This window comes from Euprymna scolopes, chromosome 36 (genome assembly GCF_053919585.1).
Source record: "Euprymna scolopes isolate OS-2025 chromosome 36, ASM5391958v1, whole genome shotgun sequence".
Taxonomy (NCBI): Eukaryota; Metazoa; Mollusca; class Cephalopoda; order Sepiida; family Sepiolidae; genus Euprymna; species Euprymna scolopes.
Genome location: NC_136517.1, coordinates 14510803 through 14537839, shown reverse-complemented (window position 1 = coordinate 14537839; position 27037 = coordinate 14510803). Strand labels below are relative to the sequence as shown.

The 27037-nt window shown below is 33.2% G+C and overlaps 1 protein-coding gene across 8 annotated transcripts in view; it reads right to left on the bottom strand.

The window, feature by feature from the left end:
* The window catches only part of LOC145260350 (uncharacterized), a 359041-nt gene that overhangs the window by 81371 nt on the left and 250633 nt on the right, over window positions 1–27037 (bottom strand). For 5 of the 8 annotated variants that reach the window (XM_080118276.1, XM_080118279.1, XM_080118278.1 and 2 more), the window contains exons 4-11: window positions 22948–25190; window positions 18220–18273; window positions 14454–14549; window positions 13334–13485; window positions 10931–11087; window positions 9264–9351; window positions 4087–4137; window positions 2076–2134 (exon numbers count right to left, since the gene is read on the bottom strand). In XM_080118276.1, the coding sequence (XP_079974402.1) occupies window positions 2076–2134; window positions 4087–4137; window positions 9264–9351; window positions 10931–11087; window positions 13334–13485; window positions 14454–14549; window positions 18220–18273; window positions 22948–25190 (2900 nt within the window). The remainder of the gene's footprint in view (window positions 1–2075; window positions 2135–4086; window positions 4138–9263; window positions 9352–10930; window positions 11088–13333; window positions 13486–14453; window positions 14550–18219; window positions 18274–22947; window positions 25191–27037) is intronic. The other 3 variants (XM_080118282.1, XM_080118277.1, XM_080118283.1) reach the window with 1 other exon arrangement.

Below are 27037 nucleotides of genomic sequence, written 5' to 3'. Positions count from 1 at the left end.
TTAGTTAGTTTTCTTTTAAAAGTTGAATGGTTAAAGTTAATTGTTATGAGTTGTTAACTGTTTTTATTATAAAATATTGTGAATATTTCTTGTAAAAATGAATAGTTAAGATTTTCTTATATATATTACAATTGTGTTGTGTGTTGTTGATCTGCCTTAAACATCAAGACGCCGGCATCATTCCCAGCAAGAATAATAGCACCGAGAAGTTGTAGACAGCTCAAAAAAAAAAAGAGGTATGCCACCACTTGAATTTCCAAAGTATTACAGACGGGAGATGGTTGAAAGAAAAACCAAGAAACTCTCCCCTCCCCCTTGGAACTGTTGCCATCATGGCCTGAAATGAACAATAATGGAGAGGAAGAAACCCAATAGACTGAGGTATGTTTATTGCTTTCTGGAATACTGTTTGTTAACCCTGACGCGGCCTGGAGTCATCCACCAGTGGAGCAGAAGAGTCTCAATGGCAACTCCCTGCCAGCAAACATACATCGGTTACCGTTCCCAGGATGTTCATGACAAAAGGTTAACCTCTCCGGGTAAACCAGCTTCTATCATACAAACAAAGCACATTGCCACTTGCAACATAAGGGCTACTATTTGGGATCATGTCTAACAGAGCACTGTTGAGAGTTAAGCAACGAGGTATCTGGTCACATTACATTTAAGCTTCTACAGTTTAGCACAGTCAGAGAAGCAGGAAACAGGGAGGGAATTCCAAAGTCTAGCAATCCAGGGAAGAAACTAATAGAGTAGAAGGCTTTCCGGCATCTATAGATCTCAACAGTAAAGGGGTGGAATTTTGCTGCTTGTTGGGTCAATTGGGGGTATGTACGTCAAAGGGGCACTAGTGCTATGAGTTTGTCAAAGCAGTAGCATGCCAAGGAAGGCAGAAGACTGGGAGCATTGCAAAATGACTTTTGGTATTCTGAAGATCATTCATTACTGGCAAGACCTTAAGTTCAAAAGCAAGAAACTGGAAGTCATCAACAACTTCAAGTACCAATGGATTCAAGTCTGAACTCCTTGCAAGAATTACGCAGACAATAGTAGTACTGGCCAAACTAAGGCCCATATTGAATGACAGAAACATCACATTCAGCTCAAAGACCAGATTGATGCATGCCCCGGTCATCTCCATATTTCTGTTGTGTGCAAGATGGACCCTAATTGATGATATGGATAGACAAATACAGATGAGATAGAAGAGGAAATGCTTCTGAAAGATCCTCAACAAGGACGACATTACTAATGAGGAAGTGAGAAACAATCTCATCTCAGTCGAGCTATATGATGATCAACTGAAGGAGGAAAATGGTGCAGTTATGTCAAACATGCATCAGGTTTTGAAAAAACAATTCTACAAGGAATTGTAGAAAAAGAAAAGTGTTAAGAGGACAACGTGTAGAGGTGAACAAGACTAGCATGGAGTAGCACTGTAGCAGCCTACACTTGCTATGATCATAGGCAGGAGCTAATTCTCATGATTCGAGATTTGAAATCCATGTCCTCCTGGTTTGTCCAATCACAAGCCAGCTCTCAATCACGTGACCAAGTACATAAAAAGTGAAATCACAAACCATCTCTCCCTCATTCACTGGCTTCAGGCTGAACGTGAATACTACAAGCTAACAATGGTTCTTTTCAAACTCCCATTTGTTTCCACGTGCGGTACCCAAAGGAACTTTATTTATCACGCTAAAAAACACACACACACACACACACACACGTGAATACACTGAAGACTTTGCCCTTTCTTTCTACTAACACTAGTAACAAATATAACAAATAAAGTTTGTTTATTAATATAGAATGAAACTCCATTTCGTTGTCTCATCTCTACAACACGCTGATGATTATGAAAAGAAAAAAAAAATTAACTAATGATGAAAAAAAAAAAAGAGGGGGGGGGAATTAAAAAATGCGGAATTAAATGAATTAAAATTTTCTTTAAAAATTAAAGGAAAAAACGAAAGAAAAAAGGACAAAAAAAATGAAGAAAAAAAAAATTAAAAAATATGGAAGAAAAGAATGAAAAAAAAAATGAAAATGAAAGAAAAACGAAATGAACTTACTTCTTGTCTTATGCTCTCATTTGCATGATTGGATACTTCACTGACAATATTCAAGGCAGCTGTAAACAAGATTGAAAAAAATGAATATGAAATTGTAGGAGTAAATAGCGACTCCATGATGATAAAAAAAATTAAATGAATAAAATTATAAAAATTTTAATTAAATTGAAATGAAACTACATGACAAAACTAAAAAAAAGTATAAAGAAAATAAAAAAAACAAGATTAAAAAACATTACAATCTTATGCTTACTTTAACCTTAAATGGAAAATACTGTTCTTGATATTTTTTTTTTACACACCCAATGTTACTTTATGTGTTACATAAATCAAGTTTGTCCAAACTGCCATCTTTATTTTCCCAGCTAAATAACCAACATTCAACAAGGGAGATCACTCTAAAACCTTATCACAAGGGAACAGAACTTTTATATCTCAATACAAGGGAAAAAACTTAACACTCAAGTCCAAAATCTTGCTGCTCAACTCCCTACACAGTATGATGTGCCAGATAGTAAATGTAACAAATAGCAAATGATGTCCCAGATAGTAGCCTCAACATCAGAGTGGCATTGTGCCTTGTTTGGGGTGAAAATGCATAAAAAAAAAAAAAAATTGCTACGATATTACAACCAAGACCTTAAGTTTAAAAGCCTATATGGAATGACAGAAACATCACATTCAGCTCAAAGACCAGATTGATGCACACCCTGGTCATCTGATAATTATAAACATAGGCATCAGAGATCGACTCCATTGGGACACTGCTTGAGGGGATTCGCCAACTGAAAAGCTGACTTAAAATCCTAAACATGGTTTGCAGGGGAAAGTTCACTTGATAATTATCGAATATTTTTTTTTTTTTAGCCAAGTATTTCATGTTTTAATTTTAGTAATAAATAATGTTTGGAAAATCAATGACATGTACTGATATGATCCTCGTCAAAATTCATACTAGTTAACTTAATCGCTATGTACTGGCATAGGGTCCCAATATACATAACAAAGTGAGGTGATGTAACTGTATCTATGATGCTCACATATTTTGTTGTAGTCTTTCTCATGACTTTCAAGTGTACCTTAAGAACTCCATAGAACCGGATTGAATACTTTAGAAACCTTCAGACGTTTGTGCCCCATAAATGCATTCTTCAAAATATACACATAAAATAATGCATCTGTGATCTCCCTTCTTTTGATGTCTTGTCGATTCTGCAGAGGCAATAATCTATTGAATCTTATGTGAAAAAGGTTGGAGGTTACATCGACCGAAACTTTGTGAAAATAGCATACAAGATGAGAACAGTAATCCGAAGAATCCAAATAATCAATCCTCATCTCAAAAATATTCAGAAACTTTCCTCACCATCACGTCTGCTTACATAGTTTTATTAAACAGAGTATTGATGTAGCAATCACAAAGACCTATTTTCTCTTGTGAATCAATGCCCCCCACCCCACCTCTGAGCTGTGCGGCCACACATTAGCCAATCAGCTAACAGAGCGCATTGATTGATTCATCAGTCCTCTAAAAAACTATTTTTTGGAACTACAGTGAATCATCAGCCAGGACCAAACCTACAGTTAAGCAACACCTCTCCTCTCTCATCCCCTACTACCTAGCATTGACGGCCTCCACTTGGAGATAACTGTTATTAACTGGGGACGACACAGCGAATATACCAACTGACCAACACAGATCCAAAAAAGAACTTTCTATTCCTTCTTCCTCTACCACAATCCTAACTTCAACTTCCTGCTGTGAAATAAATTCTCTTGTTTATTGTTGAAAATAAGTTTTGTTGTTCATTTCATGCTGTGTTCTTAATATATTTCATTAGGGGTAAAACATTAACATCCTAAATTGTTATTGTGATAGAGTTGTGTCTACATATAATCGGGAATAATCCCCCCCTCCCCCCGCACTCTTTTCTTTTTAATTATTTTTTCGAAATTTAAGAAAAAATAAAAATGAAAATGCTTTATTTGAAAGAAATATCGATTTACTTACTTTGGGCATTTTTATAATCAGGTGAACTGGGTTCGAGATATCGCAGGTAATCTGGAAAGAAAAGACGAAGGGTTCGATGAAAATGGAAAAGATAAAAAAAAAAGAATAAAGGTGAAGGGAGAAGAGAAAAAGAAAATGAGAAAGGAGGCAGAAAGAGGAGGAAGAAACGTGGGGGGGAAGAGGAGGAAGAAACAGAAGAAAAAAGAGTATCATAAATGTAAAAAGGGAGGAGGAGGAAAAGTAAATGGTTGTTTTGTTTTATGGCATATCAACCCTTTTCGGATTATTTAATGTTGAATCAAGTAATTTTGGTAAAAGTCTCTAAATTCTTTATGTCTTCAAATTCATGGTTGTATTTGGCTGTTTTGTAGAGGAAAATTGTTTTTAATTTTAACTTTGTCGAATATGACCCAGTTTTGTAAAGGGAAAAGAAAAAAACAATAATGTCAATGTTTGGGGTAGTTTAGACAAGGAAGCAGGTATTTTTAGTTTGTAGAAAAAAGTAAATGGAGGGAATGAGGAAAAGGACAAAAAAGATGGGGAAGATAAAGGAGAAAAATAATCGAGGAGAAAGATGAAAGGTGTAGAGAAAAGAAAAAGGAAGCATGAAATATGAAGAAAAAGAGTAAAAGAAAGAAATGAGAAAGGAGGAAAAAAAGAAAAAAAAAGGAGAAAGAAAAATTGACAAAAAAAAGGACACCAAAAACAAAGAGAAACAAAAAAGAAAAACAAAAAGAAACAAAAAAGAAAAAAAAAGAAAAAAAGGAACAAAGATTAAAAAGAAACAAAAAACAAAAAAAAAATGTAATAAAAAGCAAAAAAGAAAAAAAAATCATTTTTGTATTCTGTGTATTATGCATATTTACAGAATCAATTAAAAAAAATGGAAAAAACAAAAACAAAAGAAAAAATAAAAACAAAAGAAAAAACTTCTCAGTTCATATAAACTTTCTGCTATCATCATCATCAGTTTAACATCCATTTTACATACTGATACGCATTGGATAGTTTTAAGAAATTGATTTCCAAACTAACCTATCTCTGACCAGATCTTCATCCTTTTTTGAGTACATTCTTATAACTTCCTTACATATTTTCCTTAGCATTTTCTGCGAACTGAGCCTGCTACCTAAACTGTAATATATCTACTAACCCACAAACTCTTATCCTTTCTTTCAAAATAACCATACCATTGAAATCTTCTGCTCTGCACATATCTCCATATACTGTCTAGATTTAATCTTCCTGAGGTGATTAGAGTTAAGCCTGTCTTTAAAACTCACATTATACATCTTATCATTCTAGTATCATTTCTCCACATGCAACACATGTCCTCAATTTTCACTTCTATACATCGCACTGTACACATGTCTGATAGACTCCTCCCTTGGTCAACAGTGATAATACTCTGTTGATTAGTAATGGCGGAAATTTTTTAAACTTCCTATCATTCCTAACTCTTGCAATCATACTAGAATCACCAAGGTAACAAAACTTCAACAACCTCAATAACTTCACGATCCAAACAAACTTTGTTGACTTTTAAGTTCTCATCAATCTTTGTCTTACACTTTTTGCACATCAATTCGTTATCCTTTTTCAATTCATGAGTAATCCCACTGCACTTATGTATCTAATGTTTACATGCACCACAAAAGATTGAATTGCATCCGACTCCGTTTTCACAAACTGAGCAGAGGAACTGATTATCACTTTGGTCTTGATGACATTCACTTTAAGACTTTTACTTTCTTTAGCATTCCTTCAAGTCTTTAAGTATGTCTTCCATTAATTTCAAATACGAAATCATCAGCAAACAGCATTTGTTCTGAATAACCCGTTTCATTTGGTTTACAACATATCAACAATCCATGGATTATGTAATGCCGAATAAAGTTGTCAGATATAATTCTATACCTAGGATAATTATATTCCTAGAATACACTGCTCTTAGAAGAAAATTTTATAGTAATTTCACTGCACTTATTTTTTTTTTTTTTCCTGTTTCTTCCTGTATTTTGCTTTTGCATATCTGGCAAAAGTTTTGTTAGAATGCCAAGAGAGGTTGTGTAGTGGGGTTTATGTAAACTACGAGACAATGAGTAGTTGGTTAAAGCTGTTCGTGCAATATTAAAAAATGCTTAATTGTGATAGAATTAATAGCACATTTAGTTGACAGCTTTTATGATAAAATGGGGAATAAACCCGGGTTCTGTACTGAGTTTGTTGCTTTTTGTGTCTCAGAAACACTGTCTATAGACACGATCACATGCACGACAAAAGATTGAATTGCTCCGATTCCCTTTTCACAAACTGAGCAGGAGAACTTTCATCTTTTTAAAAAATTTGCAACACTGCAACCGCTGATTATCACTTTGGTCTTGGTGGCATTCACTTGAAGACCTTTACTTTCCATAGCATTCCTGCAAGTTAACCATCTATGAATCATTTATTTATTTTTTTTTTTTTATATACAAAGGAGTCGCCACTTATCAAGGCCCAGAGGCCACTCAAGAATAAAGATTAATGAGAGTAGAGTAGTCAACTAGAAAATGTTGTAGTAATTGTTAGTAGTGGAAAGTTGACTACTTAAGGGGATGGTTCATGAAGAACTTGTTCACATTGGACTTGAAGACGACCATATTGTAATCAGTCAGAAAGCAGGAAAACAGAACAGAGTTCCACAGGCATGCATACATTTACACAAAACATACTTAAGTATGCCTTCTATTAATTTTACAAGCAAGTACTAAATCATCAGTATAAAGTATGTCTTCCGGTCAACTTGTATGAAACTCTATAGACAATGTTCTAAGATACAAATAAAAAGCAACAAATAAGTGTGTGAACATAAAAGTTTGAATTGCAAACTCGTGGAAAGTAAGATTATTTTCATATTTTTTTTCTTCTCTTTGTTTGGCACTGTCACAACATCTTGACACACCCGTAAATACAAAAGAAAGAGAAATAGGAATTATTCATGTTTTTTTTCGCGTCATTAAATAAGTGTGTTAGCAAACTTTTTTTTTGGCTTACTAAAAAAAAAAAGTACATACGGTTTTCGGTTTTTTTTATCACGATCAACATTTTTTTCTGTTCTATGGAAAAAGACATTAGCTTTGAAAAATATTGAATATTTCTATCACTATATATATTCTTTCTCGTCTATGAAAAGGACATTCTTTTTAGAAGAAATATTCTTTTCAAGGAATTTAAAACAGTATGTTCAATGTTTGTTTGCAAAGTTATTGAAGGAAATGAATTACTGTTCCCTTTTCCCTCCAGTTGTTCTAAAAATACTAAAACCTGGTTAATCTAAACACAGTTTTGTTAAATTTCTGTAAATTTAGTATTTTACCCATCATACAAAAATGGACCCCTTGCAAAGTATATTGAAACATTTATTAAACATGCAACAACAATTACTGCTAGAAAATAGAAATTATTAAAAAAGATTCAAGCTAGAGTTACGTAGATAAAAAAAGCAGACAGACAATTTAAAAAACATGTAAAAAATAAAACACAAGTAAGGGAAAAAGGACACACTTATCGACAATTTGAAGAAAGAAAAATCCCGTCTCTGTGTAATCGATGTGGTAATTTGCATTGGGTTAAGGACTGTCCATATTTGCCAAGAAAATGTTTAATACATAAAAAAAAAAAAAAAAAATAGGACACAAATGTATTCATTGCAGAAATTAAATTAAATACAAAACCCGAGTGTGTTTGACAGAGACTGAAAATATGTGTCTATAAAAATTCATGATAAAGAAAAAAATGCAACTCAATTCAGACTTTTTGATAGTAAATTGAGAGACCTGGAAGAAATTGAATAACCCCACAATGATGAGAATACACAAAACAGCAGAGGCTGTTAATGGTGTGCAAATTAACTTTGTAAGGTGAATTTTTAGTGAACGTCACATTATTGGAAAAAACGAAAAAAATCATGTACTAAGGAATACCACTAACCTACTCAGGTCGAACTAGATTCATGAATTTAAATCATGGAACCAGTCAATCAATTTTTGCAAAATGAAAATAAAAATACAACAGACGCCCATGCCTCGAAAAACAAATTAAAAGGAAACTTTTTCTGTTCTAGCCCATGAAAAGCCAAACAGAAGGCGCAAACAAACTGATACTGTTGTAGACTGAACAAAAGTAGCTCTCTCCTAACGAGAACAGCGGCTGGCCACAAATGAAGAAACCAAAATCAAACAGGATACTCTATCGCTAGTCGTAAAGTGATGACACATTCGCCAACCAACTGAATCGTAAATGTCTATGCGCCTGCAGGCGATTTTTTACCGGATATAAGAACTTTAGCTACATTGCAACAGATATCAGTCACAACTCTATTTTTCCCAGTATTGGAACATTATTTACCAAGAGTTAATGCCACTCAAGGATATTACGTGCAGCAAAATAATAGCATGGAAATTGTTTTTTCACAATATGGAAGAACTGCCGGACCATTTTACCTGGCGTCTTTTCAAAATTGACAGTTCATCAAGTTAACAACACGAGTGGCAACCCCTGGAACAATATCACCCTTGTCTGATGGATTATTACAAGCAGGGTCCGAGGTGAGGTTTATTGACCCATAATTACTTGTGGGCAAGATGCAAGTAATCAATTGTTTCATTAAATTCTTGCGATTAATACACGAAGTCACACCAGAACCGCGACGTTCGAGCAGGCAAAGGAAAAAAAAATCACCGAGTCATTCATGATCCAACCAAAGAGGAAAAAATACCGATACATAATCTGGAGTTATCAGCATGGGAAGGGGGTATTATGACGAAACTAACCTATCTTACCTACTAATAGACTATTCCAATCTCGATAAATACTAGAAGACTAAGCCATAAGGTGTCAGTCGATATCCGGTGGACCAACCTAGGTCGTTCCTCAGCTACGACGAACAATGCACCTATCGTATGCTTTGCAATACATGTTGTTACTTTATTTTGGCATTCTGTTTTTCTTTGTAACCCTTTAACAGGGTTATAACAGTAATAATGTTTTCACCTGAAGTGTGTTGGTTTAAAAGATCACCAATTTACAAAAGCACCTTTCATTTAATTACATTTCTAAAGAAATAAGTTAAATGGTGACTTGAAAGCAATCAGATCTTGATGACCAATCACATCACTATAGAAACAATTTGTTACCTGTTAATAATAATCGATATTGAGGATTTCTTTGGATTGGTTTTAACATATGATGTTTAATCGCCAGGTTACCACATACGGGGCTCGCCTAAAAAAAAAAAGAAAGAAAGAAAAAAAGACAATCAGTAAAAAACAAAGGTTTTATTCATTTAAAATTAGAGTGAAACTTGTACTATGTAACCTGGCATTAATGAGGGAGGAACCAAATAATAAAAAAAATGAAATCATGATTAATTTCCCAACCAAGAAGACCATGATTCCGACCTCCTCACCCATGTGTGTATATGAAGAGGGTAGTACAAAAAAAACAAACTAAAAACAACTTGGTGATATGCTAGTTATAATTAAAAAACACATAAAATATCGTCAAGGCTGTGAATTCCATATAGAAACGTTTATTTAATTTGATTAAAATAAAATATGCATCAAAATGCGCTTGAAAGCCAAATCACAACGTAATAGTAGGAAAATAAACAAATATTTTACTTGTTTGAAATTAAATATATTTCGGAGTTATACTCCATCCTCAGTATGTTTTTACAACCGTTGAGATACAACGCACGGCTCTTTACAGTCTTTGTTTTCTGCAACTTTACACCATGGCAAGAAAGAAGAAAAGAAAAAAAAGAAACAAAACATACTGAGGATGGAGTTTAGTTCTGAAATATATTTATGTTATAAATTTTAAACAAGTAAAATATTTGTTTATTTTCCTAATATTACATTGTGATTTGGCTTTCAAGCGCACTTGATGCATATTTTATTTTACATGTAAAATATATTGTTTTAATTATTGAAATTAAAATCTTAGTAAACAAAAACAAAAATAATTGGAGTTTAAAGATGCGTTCAGCATTTTTATTTATTTTCAAATGGCTGCTATAAAAAACAAAAACGGACATAAGTATATTTGTTGCTACAGAGTTAATTCTCTTGCGCTGGAGAAAAATTTATATTTTTGTTAAAAAAATTTAGCATTGTTTAAAAAAAAATAAAAGGCAACAATTTGGAAATAAATACACTCTCGGGCATTCGGGTTAATACTGCTAGTTGAATATAAAAACAAGTCAAGAATGTCTAACAGTCTTTGTTTTCGAAAACATAATTTGGTGTAATTCCTTCCAGAAAATATTTTGTCTAACTCTAATATATTTTCAAATGCCAGCCATTAAAAGAAAAAAAACCATAACTGCATTTTTCTATAGAGAATTACTTCTCTTTCAGCGGAGAAAAATTTTTTTAAGAAACAAACAATCGCTGGTTCTTCTTCGTTATTGTAGCGAAATTCAAAAAATGTAATATTGAATTTCATGTGAAACCAATAGTATCTGCTGAATTGTTATGTTGCAGTATGAACATATCCAAAAATTATGAAAACTTATAAAGTAGAAAATTAATTATTAAAGAAAACAATTTTCAAAGATAATTAGCGAAAGTTAAATTTTGCTAAATTAGCCAAAGATTTTCAGTTTCCAGAAAACATTTACCTCCCTTTTGTAACTATTAGAATTCTTCGGTTTCTTTTCTTTTTTTTTTTTTTCGCTACAATAATGAAGAACCTAATCGCCTGCATAGTTTTAAAAGGAAACACAAAACAAATTGCAAATAAATAAACTCTTGGGTGACGCCAGGTGGGTACCGCTAGTTTTCAATAAAATTTTACATACCTGGAATTCTTTGACGACATTTGCAAAGGCTGGGTATTTTTTGTAACATTCATCAAAGAGAGTCTGCGTGTTCTCAAAATTACTGATATACGATGCATACAATTTGAGAAATGGGCCCTTTTTTACAAATATATCGGCTATCGTTTGCACTTTGTCCCTAGAAAATGAATACAAAGAATAAGAGCATCAGCATCATAATAATTGGTTTCATGTCAGATTTACATGGTGGCATGTGTTGTACAACTTTTAGAAATTGACTTCCAAACTAACTTATCTCTGCCCAGGTCTTTATTTATGCTTCTTTCTCTCAAATCCATCCTTATCACTTCTTTCCATATCTTCTTTGACCTTTTTTTACAAACTGACTCTACTTACCCAAGAACTCTCATTTATTTTTTTCAATGTGACCAAACCAATGGAGTCTCTAGTTCAGCACACATCTTGTACTATCTAGATTTAATCTTCCACTGAGGTCATCAGATCTAATCTTGCCTTTAAGATTTATTCACACCAGAGAATATCCTATATCTTTACAAAGCCACAATTTGACTATGCGTGCAGTATTGTTGGCACATGTGGGCTGGATGCATCTACCACTAGCCCCCCCCCCCCAAGAATCCCTAATCTAATAGGTCATGCACTATCAGCCAAGCTCTAACTTCTATCCCATTGCAGCAATATTGCATCCCTGTTTTACAAGTACTTAAATAAAACATGCTCCAGTGAACTCATAGCACTTGTACCCCCCTCCTCAACATATATACTCCTGACTAACCTGACAACCAACAAAATCCCACCCCTTCACTATTGAGATCCCTAGATGTCGGAAAGCTTTCTACTCTAATAGTTTCTTCCTTTGAACATTTAAACTTTGACATTTCGTTTGTCTCCTGCTTGTACTAAGCTGCAGAAGTTTAAATGTAATGTGAACAAACATTTCTCTCATCTACTTACATAGTACCTCTGCAGACATGGTTCAAATAGTAGCCCAATCACGTCAGAGAAGCAATATATCTTGTTTGAGATTAAAAAAAAATTACACACCCATCGTATCATTCTAAATCCTTATTAGCAAAATTTCACTTCCATGCATCACACTATGTATAAATACCTGAGAAACTCTTTGGTTTAGTAGACAATGGTAACGCGCTGTTGGTTAGTAATGGTAGAAGTTCCCTGAACTTATTCCATGTATTTTTAACTTTTGCAATCAAACAAGCACTTGCTCCTCCCTTCTAAAACTTCTAAACAAACTCAATAACCTTGTCATGCAGGGTTGCAGGAACTCAATAACCTTGTCATGCAGGATTGCAGGAAGAAGTTGGTTCTAGAAAGGAGTTGGAAGTACTAAAAAGGAGTTGTAGCCAGAATCCTAAGAACACTAACATATTCTTCATCCATAATAGTGTGTAAATATATGTTGTGGACCAGTAAGGAGAAAGACACAACTTGGTATTTAGATAAAACCAAATATGTTGATAAGGAAAACCAAATATAACAAATGAAGAAAGTGGTTGCATGTTTGTAGCTGGTATTATTATGATGATTGTATGATATTTAAACTCTTTTTACAAAGAATTGGGTCGCTCTGCTGTTGACCTTAATGTAAGCAGAAAATGGCAGATGAGACATTTTGCCATTAAAATGAATTTTTTGTTTTAAAAAAACTATACTTAATGGATTTGTATAATCTTTGTGTGCTGTCCTTTTTAAACCAAACGCATAAGATTTTTGTGTCATTTTGAGAATAATCTGGTGAAAGTGTTTTGCAAATATTTGTCTCGACAAATTATCGTCTGCAAGTCTCAGCAAAATCTGTAATTTGTCAACAAAATGTTAAATTTTTAGATGAGCATTCAATGTTTGCATTCAAATTTTTTTTTTCTTTTAAATAAAAATTAAGTTTTTTTTTGTGCAGCTATATGACTTTTTAAAAGAAGTTGATCAAGAAGGAGACATGTTTTTTCTTTGAGTGCGATCATGGACTTAGGGTTACTAATGGAATTAATGAAAGGCGTTTCAGAGGTGTTTTAGAATGTTTCGTTTGGTTGTCAATTTTTAACTAATCCAATGAATTAAGATTTCTCTGGAGCATTATTTTAATGTTTTAAGTATGTGTATTCACAAAAATGAATTTTATATCATTTGTTTTGCTTTCAAAGAAGGAAGAAAGGAAAGGAAAAAGAAAAAAGTAGATAACAAAAAAAATAATGAATAAAGAAAAAAGGAGAAAAAAGTAACAAAAAAAATTTAACAAAAAAATAACACAAAAAGAGAAGCAAACAAAAAAACTGGAGAGAAAAAAAGAAACATTTTGCTTGAAAATATTTCCTGAAAATTTATCTCAGATTTAAAAATAAATTTGTACAAAGGTAAATTAAAGAAAAAAAATGAAGATATTACCATTCCTTTAAGCGTTCTTCGAGATCATGAAGCAAAACTTCATTGAAGTTTTGTAATTGAGGCAGATAATCTAAAATTTGATTCAACATGTTATTGGGAATCACCGGGCGTCCAGCCTTTTCCGTGGCATCAGAGACAGCTTTGCGGAAATCCTACGTAAACAAAAAGACAGGAAAACAAACTAATATAAGAATAATCAATGCATATGTGTATGTGGGTGTAGATATGATAAAAAATATTACATAGAAAAAAAGATTTATTCAATTTATGAGATTTTGAAATCATTTTTTCAAGCCAAAAAAGAAATGAATCAATTAAAAATAATAGGAAAGAAAACAAAAAAAAGATGAAAATATAAGTAAAACTAAAATGTAAAACAAATCAGAAAAAAACCCAAAAAATATGAAAAAAAAAAATAAAATTTGAAAAGAAAAAGAAAAAATTGAAAAGAAAAAACAAAAAAAAAACGAGACAAAAAAATGAAACAAAAATGAAAAAAATCAAAAAAAGAAAATCAAAAATGAAAAAAACGAAAAAAAAATGAAAAAGAAAAAAAACGAAAAACAAAAACGAAATGCAAAAAAAAAAAAAATGAAAAAGAAACGAAAAAAGAAAAACGAAAAAAGGAAAGAAAAACGAAATAGAAAAAAAAGAAAGAATGAAAAAGGAAAGAATTAAAAAAAATGAAAAGGAACAAAAGAAAAAGGATGAAAAAACATAAAAAAATAAAAAAGTAAAATGAGAAAGATTAAGAATAAGAAATCTGCAGATTAAAAAAAAATGGTTGGTGATATTTATTTCATGTGACAAAATACGAAGACCAAATGCAGATTAATAAATATGATCAACATAAAAAGATGAACTACAAAGGAAGTTCAATCTTTCATACAAAAACTCTTTTAAACATAAAAATAATCCCAATCTGAAGCCATTGATTTTCCAAAAATGTTGTATATAAGAAAAATGAAGAAATGCCTTAAAAAAAATAAATAAATAAAAAATAATCAATATTATAATATTACGCTTTGAATGCAATAATGATCAATGAAATAAGGGACGGTTTTACTTGTGATTTTTCTTGAAAACCCAGAAAGAAAAGAAAATGAAAAGATTCACTTACCACATTGAGTAAGCGCAGAATATTGACAAATACTCTTTCGGAATCCACAATTTCTTGTGCAATATAGAAAACTTTCTTGGCATTGCGTTTACCTTTCTGTAGAAAAAAACAAACTTTTATTAATGCATTTTATTTCAAATGTAAAAATTCTGCAGCAGTTTTTATGTAAATCAGGTTTAAAAAAATCAGGTCAAAATGATGAAAAGAGAAAAAAAGAATTAAAATATAAATAAATATAAATAAAATATATAGAACAAAAAACATAATAATAATTTTTTAAAAAGATTTTAAAAAATTAAAGAGTAAAGGAAACTTTTAAAGAGAGTAAGGAATTAAAAAAAAAACTGAAGCAAAAAAAAAAAAAGAAAAAATATTGAAAATAAGGGACAAAATGAAAAAGAAAAAAAAGAAAAACAAAACAAGTAAAAACATAAAAAGGGAAAATCCTAAACAGAAAATGTAAAAAATAAATGAAAAAAAATTAAAATAAAATGTGAAGAAAAAAAAACAAAAAACAAGGAATTTAAGGAAAAAAATGCAAAAAATAAAAAATAAAGGGATAAAATTTTAAAATGTGAACAAAGCAAAAACAAAAATCAAAAAAGAAAAAAATATATATAAAAAGAAAAAAAATATAAAATGGGAAAAATTATAGAATTAAAAAAAGAATAAAAAAACTATATTATCCTATATGGCACCCAAAAAACAAAAACTGGGAACAAACTGATTTTTTGCTTTCATTTTTAGAATGTATCAAAAACCTCTGATGCCAAATTTAGTCAAACATTGAGGAAAGATAGTTTCAAAACATACAAACTTTTATGCAAATTATATTACAAGATGATTTTTTAGCTATACAAATAAAACAGTAGGTGTGTGTGGTGTGTGTGTGTGTAAATATTTAACAGATAAACTCTTAAAACACTGAAATTAACAGGAAATAGTAATCATATACCAAAGATGGTTTATAACGAATAAAATCTTCGTTTGGATGGATGAATAACATGTACAGACATATATCGACAAATTGAAATGCAAAATGTTCATTTTAACTTTTGTTTTTACTTTTTTCCACTCATGCCCAAATTCAATCTATTTCTTCAAGTCGTTTAATATTAAACCTTTCTTACATATCTCTCGATAGTTACATCGGTAGGAAACACAGCTGGAGAGCTAAATGTTTTGGTTTCAATTCTAGCTTATGGCACCCAAGTCATTTTTATTTTAACTTTTGAAATCAATACTATATATTAGGTACAATATGATATTTAATAGAGAATTGGCTGCGTAATAATAAATACAAAATCTGCAGGAACTTAATATATATTTAATATATATTATGACTGGCAAGGTTAGGCGCACTCTTGCGAGTTAGTTAATAAAAACTTGAAACTAGTTTGGCATTTTCATACTGAATTGGTAAACTTCTGCAATCAGTATCGAATTATGCCAATTGTTGCTTGTGAAATTATATGTTAAAATAATAATTTTGAACCCTACCATAAACCTAATAAAATGTATTATATTGACAATAATCGCCAATCATCCAAAATAAATATCTTTGAAAGAATATCTCTAGAAGTGTAAGCCATGTTTAATTTCAGAACAGTTTCTGATGGTTCGTTGTTCCACACAAGTCCTGAGAGGTGACTGGTTTGCAGTAGACAGTTCCACAGAGCAAAAGATTCTTACCGTGTCGAGACGGAAAAAACATGCGAAACTGCTACAGAAAAGGTTTAATATTTATGGAGCAATTCTGGTTTCTGATTGGTTGGTAGCAGAACGTGAATTAATTTGATTCGTCAGTTCGTAGCAGCATCGTTTATAAATAGAATCGCCCAACTGTGTGGGATCATACCCCATCATGAATCAAAAATATTGCAACAATATCTAAACTATTCTAAGTAATAAACAGTAACAGGCAATACCATAATAAAGCATCAGGAAGATCTGAGTATACTTTTTGTTATTTATTTTTTTTTTTTTAAGGGTTTCTGAGGTGCTTTTAAAACTGCAATTTTCATTTAAGATAGCAATAACCAAAGGACAAGAACTGTATTTTCATTGTGTATCTTCAAGATAAATGTTTCGGTTCATAAGTATATTTTTATTAATTATTTAATTTAGGGTAAACATTCTCAAGTTTACCTTTCACGTGAACAAATTAGAGGGTAACTATTCTAAGGTTAAATAAACTATAAGTAAAAAACAGTATTTAAACTTTATTACAGTTTCTATGAGAATTTTAATAGGACACCTTTCTTACAAATTAATGTGTTTATTCTTATAAAAACAAGGTAGATAAGGTCAACTTTCCTGTAAAAATATCACTTAGAAATATATGTGGCAAAGTTTCATAATTAACCCAATCTTCCAAAGAGTATAATATATCTTTATATTTTTTTAATGTAAATTTAAAAAGAGGTTGAAAAGTGGATACTAACAGTACTTTTTCAAATTTATTTGACAAATATATACAATTTATTTTTCTATCTGAATCTAACATAAAATTATCTTGTCGGATTTTCCATGTTAAACTTAAATAGCAATAGATCTGACAAATCGATATTTGATTCTGACCATCAGTTTCTTCCTTCTTATCTTTGCACCATACTTTTTTACAATGAAAAAGTGTAATTCATCCCATGCTTCTGGGTCTGATCTTCACTCCTGATCCGAAATGGAAGACTTATATCAAATCTGTCGCCAATGATGCTGGAAAAATGATTGCATCATTCTGCCACTCCAGAGGGTATCTCACTCCTGACACAATCGTCTACCTACAAATACATCCTATAATGAAGTATTATTGCCATATTTGGGGAATAGCTGCTTGAAGCACGCCCTATCATGCATTGACAAAGTTCAAAATCAGCTTCGAAATCTAGTAGTTATGCCCTTTTCTCCTCCTTGCAACACACAGAAGAGACGTTGTGAGCTTGGCTCTGCACTATCATTATTTTCATGGCAAGTGCTCATCTGAGCTTCAATCTATGGTTCCCCTTTCCAAACTTTCACAAAAAACACTCGTCTAGCTATAACCACTATCAACCCCCCCCATTCTCTATATCTAAATCTATACGCAAATTCAATGAACAAAGTTTCTTTACTAGAACTGCCTGCCAATGAGCCTGTTCTGCTAGGTTGCTTTCCAACTGACTACAATATGATCATCTTCAAGTCTAATGTAAACAAATTTTGATTGAGCTGTCCTCTTAAATAAATTCTACCTAATTTCCATCACTAATTATTAACATGGTGTTGTCTCACTGACCATCTGACACTCATTAACCCTTATCCTCGAGTAGCCTTCGGGGCCTTAATAAGTGGTGACTTCCTTTTAAAAAATAATAAAAAGTTTAATTTTCATTCTTAGTCCAGCAAGGAAAATTATTACAATGAAGACTATTTTAAAAAATTACCTAAAAAGTTAAAAATGTAAGGGAGATGATTCCTATTTTTAGTAAATTTATATAGAATATATAAAGTTATCTTATTGGATTTTTCTATGTTCCACCTAAATAGAAATAGATCTCTCAAATCAATATTTGATTCTGACTAGCAATTTCTTCCTTTTTGTCTTGCCAACTTGTTCGTTATATTAATGTATGTAATTAGCTTCAGTTTCTTTTTGAAAATAATTATTCTTGCAAAGAAAATTATTACAATAAAGACAATTTTAAATGATGACCTAATAAACTCAAATTGTGAAGGAAATAATTCGGCATTTTTGACATAAAGGTAAAGCATAATTTATCTTCCTTACATTTGGGGCTGCCCCTGGTGTTTGTGTAGATTCATGAATCCGGTAGATGATGTGCTAGAAGTATTTTAAATAAAAAAAACAACCACAATTACGTTCTTATGTTTAAAAATGGCGGTGCGCATATATTTACAATTATTTAGTCAAAATCGATTGCAGTTACCTCCTCCTGAGTCTTGCAAACTCTCCAATATTTAAACATACAAAAAAAAACTATAAATCGCTAAACGAGATAATTTTAATTTTTATTAGTAATTATTTTTCTAATGAGTCATTTTTCTACATTTTTGAATTTATACTAATGTAAGTATGTAATAATGTTTTCACCTGAAATGCATCAGTTTAAAAGATCACCAATCTACATAAACATCCTGCCCCCTCCTATCTTCCCATAACCTAGGCATTATTCTTTTTAGTTTAGAAATTTTAATTAAAATGACATTAATAGATCCTAGACAACACCGGATACGTAAGGCTTGTTGGCAATAATTAAGACTAGGACAACAACATATTCTTTTCATTGTTTTTACTCTCGAGCATATATCCGATGCAGTTAGACAAAATTAATCAACAGAGAACCACATCACTGTACATAAAAGCATCAGATATCAATGGATATATACCTGAGAATTAAAACAAGGAAAAGAATATGCTGTTTTAGTAATAATATTATTCTTTCTAAGGTTCTATACTCCTCTTTTTTGTTTTATTTCATAGCACATCAACCCTTTTCCAGTTTTTTAATGAAGAATTCAGTCATTTTGGAAAAAGTTTTTATGCTTCAAATATTTATCTATAGCATTTGGTTTATTTTGTTTTACGGCATATCAGCCATTTTCCTTTTACAACATATCAGCCATTTTCCTTTTACAACATATCAGCCATTTTCCTTTTACAACATATCAGCCATTTTCCTTTTACAACATATCAGCCATTTTCATTTTACAACATATCAGCCATTTTCATTTTACAACATATCAGCCATTTTCATTTTACAACATATCAGCCATTTTCATTTTACAACATATCAGCCATTTTCATTTTACAACATATCAGCCATTTTCATTTTACAACATATCAGCCATTTTCATTTTACAACATATCAGCCATTTTCATTTTACAACATATCAGCCATTTTCATTTTACAACATATCAGCCATTTTCATTTTACAACATATCAGCCATTTTCATTTTACAACATATCAGCCATTTTCATTTTACAACATATCAGCCATTTTCATTTTACAACATATCAACAATTTTCATTTTACAACATATCAGCCATTTTCATTTTACAACATATCAGCCATTTTCATTTTACAACATATCAGCCATTTTCATTTTACAACATATCAGCCATTTTCATTTTACAACATATCAGCCATTTTCATTTTACAACATATCAACAATTTTCATTTTACAACATATCAGCCATTTTCATTTTACAACATATCAGCCATTTTCATTTTACAACATATCAGCCATTTTCATTTTACAACATATCAGCCATTTTCATTTTACAACATATCAGCCATTTTCATTTTACAACATATCAGCCATTTTCATTTTACAACATATCAGCCATTTTCATTTTACAACATATCAGCCATTTTCATTTTACAACATATCAGCCATTTTCATTTTACAACATATCAGCCATTTTCATTTTACAACATATCAGCCATTTTCATTTTACAACATATCAGCCATTTTCATTTTACAACATATCAACAATTTTCATTTTACAACATATCAGCCATTTTCATTTTACAACATATCAGCCATTTTCATTTTACAACATATCAGCCATTTTCCTTTTACAACATATCAGCCATTTTCATTTTACAACATATCAGCCATTTTCCTTTTACAACATATCAGCCATTTTCATTTTACAACATATCAGCCATTTTCATTTTACAACATATCAGCCATTTTCATTTTACAACATATCAGCCATTTTCATTTTACAACATATCAGCCATTTTCATTTTACAACATATCAGCCATTTTCATTTTACAACATATCAGCCATTTTCATTTTACAACATATCAGCCATTTTCATTTTACAACATATCAGCCATTTTCATTTTACAACATATCAGCCATTTTCATTTTACAACATATCAGCCATTTTCATTTTACAACATATCAGCCATTTTCATTTTACAACATATCAGCCATTTTCATTTTACAACATATCAGCCATTTTCATTTTACAACATATCAGCCATTTTCATTTTACAACATATCAACAATTTTCATTTTACAACATATCAGCCATTTTCATTTTACAACATATCAGCCATTTTCATTTTACAACATATCAGCCATTTTCATTTTACAACATATCAGCCATTTTCATTTTACAACATATCAGCCATTTTCATTTTACAACATATCAACAATTTTCATTTTACAACATATCAGCCATTTTCATTTTACAACATATCAGCCATTTTCATTTTACAACATATCAGCCATTTTCATTTTACAACATATCAGCCATTTTCATTTTACAACATATCAGCCATTTTCATTTTACAACATATCAGCCATTTTCATTTTACAACATATCAGCCATTTTCATTTTACAACATATCAGCCATTTTCATTTTACAACATATCAGCCATTTTCATTTTACAACATATCAGCCATTTTCATTTTACAACATATCAGCCATTTTCATTTTACAACATATCAGCCATTTTCATTTTACAACATATCAGCCATTTTCATTTTACAACATATCGACAATTTTCATTTTACAACATATCAGCCATTTTCATTTTACAACATATCAGCCATTTTCATTTTACAACATATCAACAATTTTCATTTTACAACATATCAACAATTTTCATTTTACAACATATCAACAATTTTCATTTTACAACATATCAACAATTTTCATTTTACATCATATCAACAATTTTCATTTTACAACATATCAGCCATTTTCAGTGTATGGCATATCTATTTTCGTTGTATGGCATAGCCATTTTCATTTTATGGCATATCAGCCATTGCAAGCCTGTCTTTGTTTTATAGTTATTTCCATGGCAAGTGTTTGTCTGAGTTCCAATCTCTAGTTCCCCCAGGACACTCTTTCACAAAAAACATCTGTCTAGCTGAAACCACTGTCAATAATTTTCCCCAATCTTTATCTGTGCCTAAATCAAAACGTAGATTCTATGAACAAAGCTTCGTTTTTAGAAGTGCACGCCTGTGGAACTCTCTTCCGTTTGTCTGTTTCCCACCTGAGTACAACTTGGATGTCTTCATTTTGATCATTCAGTTCGATCATTTTGGTAGAAGTTATGCTTCAAGTTCTTTTTATCTGTAACAGCGTATGGCGGCTATATGCAAAAACAAAGCTGTCTGCGAAAATGACGTTATAGTAAAGAAAAGACTATATAAAAAGGAGAGAGATCACATTAGAGACAAGGTGAGTTTGAGTTATTCTTTGTCTTGGTCTTCTTTGCGACATGGACTGCATACAACGTGTGGGTTCCGGGTGTAAATGTGTACAACACTACATCTTTGAATGTTTATTCATGGTGGTTAGTTTGGTTATTTTGTAGAAAAAAATTGTTGTTTTTCTTTTTGGCTTTGCAGAACATCAATGTTTGGTGCATTTTAGGTCAGAAAAGCAATATCTTCAGACAGCCTAATCTGATAACATCATCCTCTGGAGTTTTATCGTTTAAAATGATAGATTAATTCAGAGTAAAAAAAAAGTAAAGATTTATTTTTTGTTCAGACACATCAACAAAATAGTGCATCTATTTTATAGATTTGTGTCATGGCGAAATTAGTATAAATTCCAAAAATTACGAAAAACGATCCAGTAAAAAATATTTACAAGTAAAAATAGAATTTATCGAATTATCAAATTTTATCATGTTTTAGTGTGGGAGAGTTGTACGAACACTTCAGTATGACAAACAAGGGAGATAACTCTTGACATAAATTGGCAAATTAAGGGTTCGCCATTTTTAAACCATCCATTTTAGAGTGTAATTCCAACTGATATTCTGTTAAAATATATTTATTGGATCATTCTTTGTAATGTTTTGAATTTATACTAATTTCGACATGACATGCAAGTACATAATAATGTACTCACCTGAAATGTGTTGGTTTAAAAGATTACAAATGTAAACAAGCATAAAAAAAAAACCATGATTTCAAAGCGAAGCGTAACAAACAAATATAGAAAGGCGAATCGAAGATCCAAACCTAAACATATACATACCTCATATTATTTGCATTCTTTAGACTAATGTTCACATCTTGAGTGTTATTTGCACAATCTTTCGGTCAATGTAATCTCTGACCATCTTCAAGCACATCTTGTCGAACTCAGGAATCTTTCTGTCAAACTTTAGAATCTGCACGGAATTTTGAATGGTGCCCTTCATTTAATCCACGAGGGTAACATGTTCTCATTCCGACAGTCATGACTGGGCCCTAAGTAATTCATAATTGTATTTTGAGTATCGCCCACACTGAGGATTGCACCTTCAACCTTTAGAGTGTGTAATTTTATCTAACTGGATTTACCTAGTACTTTATCCACTGGGTCCTTCCGAAATTTGACAAGATACACCTGAAGAAGGTCAGAGGTTACATCGACTGAAATGTGAGAATAACAGTAGTCTAAAGAATCCTAATAATACGAATAATCACTCGTCCGCGCAAAGATTCAGAACTATAATATACCTACCTCATTCTCCGATTCTGCTTCTTCATCTGAGGATTCTGAACCCGACGTAAGCACTGAATTAGTGTTGCCATGTTCTAAACTCCCAGAGCCACTCGATTGGCTGACCGAACTCAAAGGCCGTGTATGTGACGATGATGGATCAAGATTGGAGTCGCTCGTATTCAAAGTTTGACTATTGATCCCGTTAGCACCAGTCATTTCAACGTATTGTTTTTGTACGGAGTTGAAAACGCTGTCAGAATCATCACGATAATTCCTATCAGGTAGCGGAGGGTTCTCTGCCTCCATCGTTTCGTCAGCCACTTCATCTTTGGAGTAATTCCGTGGTGGAAGATGAGGTGGCGGGGTCAACTCTTTGATAATTTCTGATAGAGAGTCCGTTGGTGGCGATGCAGAATTAAACCGCCGCCGTTCCATGATTTCATGGTAATCGTGGTCGGTGCTTATGTTCGTAATTTCATCTGAGGGCAATTTCTCATCATTGTTATTTGATGAGGGTGGGTACCACCTTTTAGGTGGAAGGGGGATCGGGGTCTCGGAACTAGGGCTGGATGGAGGGCTTTGGGACAACATTGACAACTTTTGGGATCTCGTTTCACTTTCTATATCATGACTTGACGGCTCGCGAAAGTCGGCAGCATCCGAACGGCTTCTCCGGACGAGCGACTTACGCTGCGGTTTCGGTGGACAAAATTTTCCCGTTTCGGATTTTGTCTGAGTGGAAATAGGGGCACCCAGTTCCTGAGCCTGCTTGGAAGACGTAAAATCAACGTGAACAAACTGAATGTCGGATGCTGTTAATTTGTTTTTTAGTCGTTTAATTTCCTCGTGTCGTGGCCGTGGTGGTCTGATGGGTGTCTTCGGTTTCTCTGTATTTTGGTTTACATCCGAAAGAAGCCAGTTCGCAGTTGTACGACGAGATTTCCGTGGTAGCTGAAATTGTTCGCGGTCTAAATGGGAATCTGATCTGACCGCAGATTTGCTTCGTATTCTAGTTTTTGTTGTGGTTGATGAGGAAAGTGATCTTTCTGAAAATGTTGACCGACTCCGGTCAACCGATGGTGATCGGAGCTTGTAATCTCGAACAGGGACAGGGGGTCGTGGGGGTGGGCTTCCTGATGAAGATGGTCTCTCTGTGTTATGGTTATTTACATCGTAATTGTTATTGTCTTCATGCCAGCCTGTAATAGATAAAACTGCATTCTCCAGACTCCGGAGGCTTAAACTGTCGTGTTTGAAGTCAAGCCACGGATCGTCCTCATACGATAAATCGTTGCTCAAGTTATCAGAATCAGCTTTGTTATTATTTGTATCTATTGAATTGGAAACTGGAATAGGGGGCGGTGATTTTCGAGCTGTCGGGGGCGGTGATTTTGGAATCGTCGTGGGCAGCGATTTTGGAATCGTCGGGGGCGGTGATTTTGGAATCGTCGGGGGCGGTGATTTTGGAATCGTCGGGGGCGGTGATTTTGGAATTGTCGGGGGCGGTGATTTTGGAATCGTCGGGGGTGGTGATTTTGGAATCGTTGGGGGCGGTGATTTTGGAAGTGTCGGGGGTGGTGATTTTGGAATCGTTGGGGGCGGTGATTTTGGAATTGTTGAGGGCGGTGATTTGGGAGCTGGTGGCGGGGGAGGAGGCGGAAGAGATAGTTTTAGCTCACTGATACTATCAGAAGAATTTCGGACAGAGACTCGGCGCTTAGGAACCGGTCTCTCTCTTGGTTTAGGTTTTGGCTTCAATGGGGGTGGGGCTGGATGTGTCCGGTTTTTGTCGCCGAGGCTGCTCGTCTCCAATTCCTCTGACTGATCCAACGGCTTGTCTAGTGAGAATTGCTGGTTCAGTCCAAGGTGTTCGTGCAGATTTGAATTGTTCTTATTTTTCATATGCTTTTCAGATGGAAAGACTGTGGGTGAATTGCCGTTAATCTTGGGTGGAACGATTGGCAGGCTAATGCTAGGTTTAACTCGTTGTTTGGGTGAGACGGTATCGTCATCTTTTTTTGGACGGGCAGAATTTAGGCTTTTGGTCTGAAAGTCTTTTTTGGGAATTGGTGGCGTATTCGGATTCTGACTCAAACACGAGAAAAAAGATTCAGAACGTTTTGATGATGAACTGATGGAAGATTCCGATGATGTTGATGATGAAGAACAATCTTTCGGAGGTAATTTTGGAGCTAGAGCTGGAACAGTGGATGAAGATGTTGCAGGAGTTGGAACTGGTGGAGGTGGTGCTTTACCCTTGCCTGCAATTATAAAAATTGCACTTTATCAGGAAAATGACAAAACATTTATATGATACTATAATACTATTGACATCCCTTCCCCCCCACAAATATTAGGAACTAGGGGAGAAAGAGAAAAAAAAAATATGATAAAAAAATAGAGGAAATACGAGGGAATGGAAATTGCATTGTTGTGATGACTGAACATGCATTCATGACCTGAAAGTTTCATCCTTCTGGTGCAGATATTGACTGCGTGAGACTCTAAGAAAGCCACCCCTGCCATGTGTCATGAGATGCATCATTGAATTCCTGGCAGAAGTGCATTGAGAATGGTGGTGACTATATAGAAAAATAAATTCTTGATCACAGAAGGTTACTCGTTTTAATGGTAACACTCCCATCTTTGTAACTCTTCAACTTTTGGAATAAAAAAAAATAGGAGGTTTTACTTTTGGAAAGACCCTCATGGGTTTATCAGCAAAGAATAGAGAGGCAGTTGTTCACTACACTAAAGAAAACTGAAATCGTATTGCTAATCAAGGTGTGGCAGTGATTAGAACAAAAGGATCAGACAAAGGAAGATATATTTAGAATTAGTTTACAGGCAATTTTTGAGGAGTGGCTATGAGTTTTGCAACAGTTTACAATGGTTAGAGAGTTTTCGAACAGTCTTAGATTTGTGACAGTTGACACTTAGAGTGGAGAACTATTGTCGTAACGTACACCCGTTTCCACATGGGAAACGCACGTTATAGCAGAGTACGTCACAAGAAACAGAAAGCAAGTAATAACCCACATTTTTTTGTAACAATAACATTTCCTAATTTTTTCGCCACGTGTGACTTCTTGTTACGGCCGTGATGTCACCCACGTCGCTAATGTGGTGCTCTTTCTTCCTTTTTATAGTCTTTCTCCTTACAGTGGCATCATTTTGTATGCATTCACATACATGCATCCACGCTCTGTTACGTTGCAAGTTTAACATAGTTGAAGGAAGATCATGGCTTGGACCAGACTGAGAGATCTTTAAAAGATAGAGATGAGGAAATGAATTGATCCACTGACTGACAAACATGGCCTCAGCAGTAGACGTAGATATGGACATTAGTGTGTAGTGGGTCGATGGTGTCACACACACACGCACACACACCGATAGTAACTAATATTTGCAGAATGTGTCAGAGTTCGTGTTTTTTGTGTTTTATTTTAGTTTTTTTATACTTGTTTATCGGTTCACGGTCCCCTTGGGAGCTGAGTAAGAGATAACAATATGGCCAGAAGAGAAGATGAAGCAAAAAGACAACAATAGAAATCCAGATGGAAATTTGAGGTATGCAGGTAATTGATTCTTTTAAATGGGTTCCTTTCGGCTGGAAAATCATTGTAGGAATTTTGCCAGAGTTAGCAGTAGTTAGTGTCTTAGTGACTGACAACTCAACTCTTTGATTATCTGCTTAACTAACTTAACTGTATAACTGAAGAGTTTATACGAACAGTGTTTTTTTTTTATAGTTTTGGTGGATGGAACAATCTAGAATCACTCAAAATAGAATATCTTAACATTCTATATTTTAGAACGTTACACAATTTCTCCAAAAAGAACATTTTTTTTTATATCCTCAGTGCCCAGCATTGCCCGAGTGTTTGGAGGTGTCTGTTGAGCAAAAAAAACGTGGTAGTTGGCAGGCAGGCTCGAACCTGTGACTTGTAGGTGGAAAAGAAAGTGAAAGAAAATCTGACGTCTTATCCCGAGTTCATGATGCGACTGGAAGTTCAGAAAGTTAAAAAGTCAATCCAACTGATACGATGACTTGCAAATAAAAAAATCGAGCCCTCCTTGTAGAAAAGTGCCCTGTTGAGGGTGA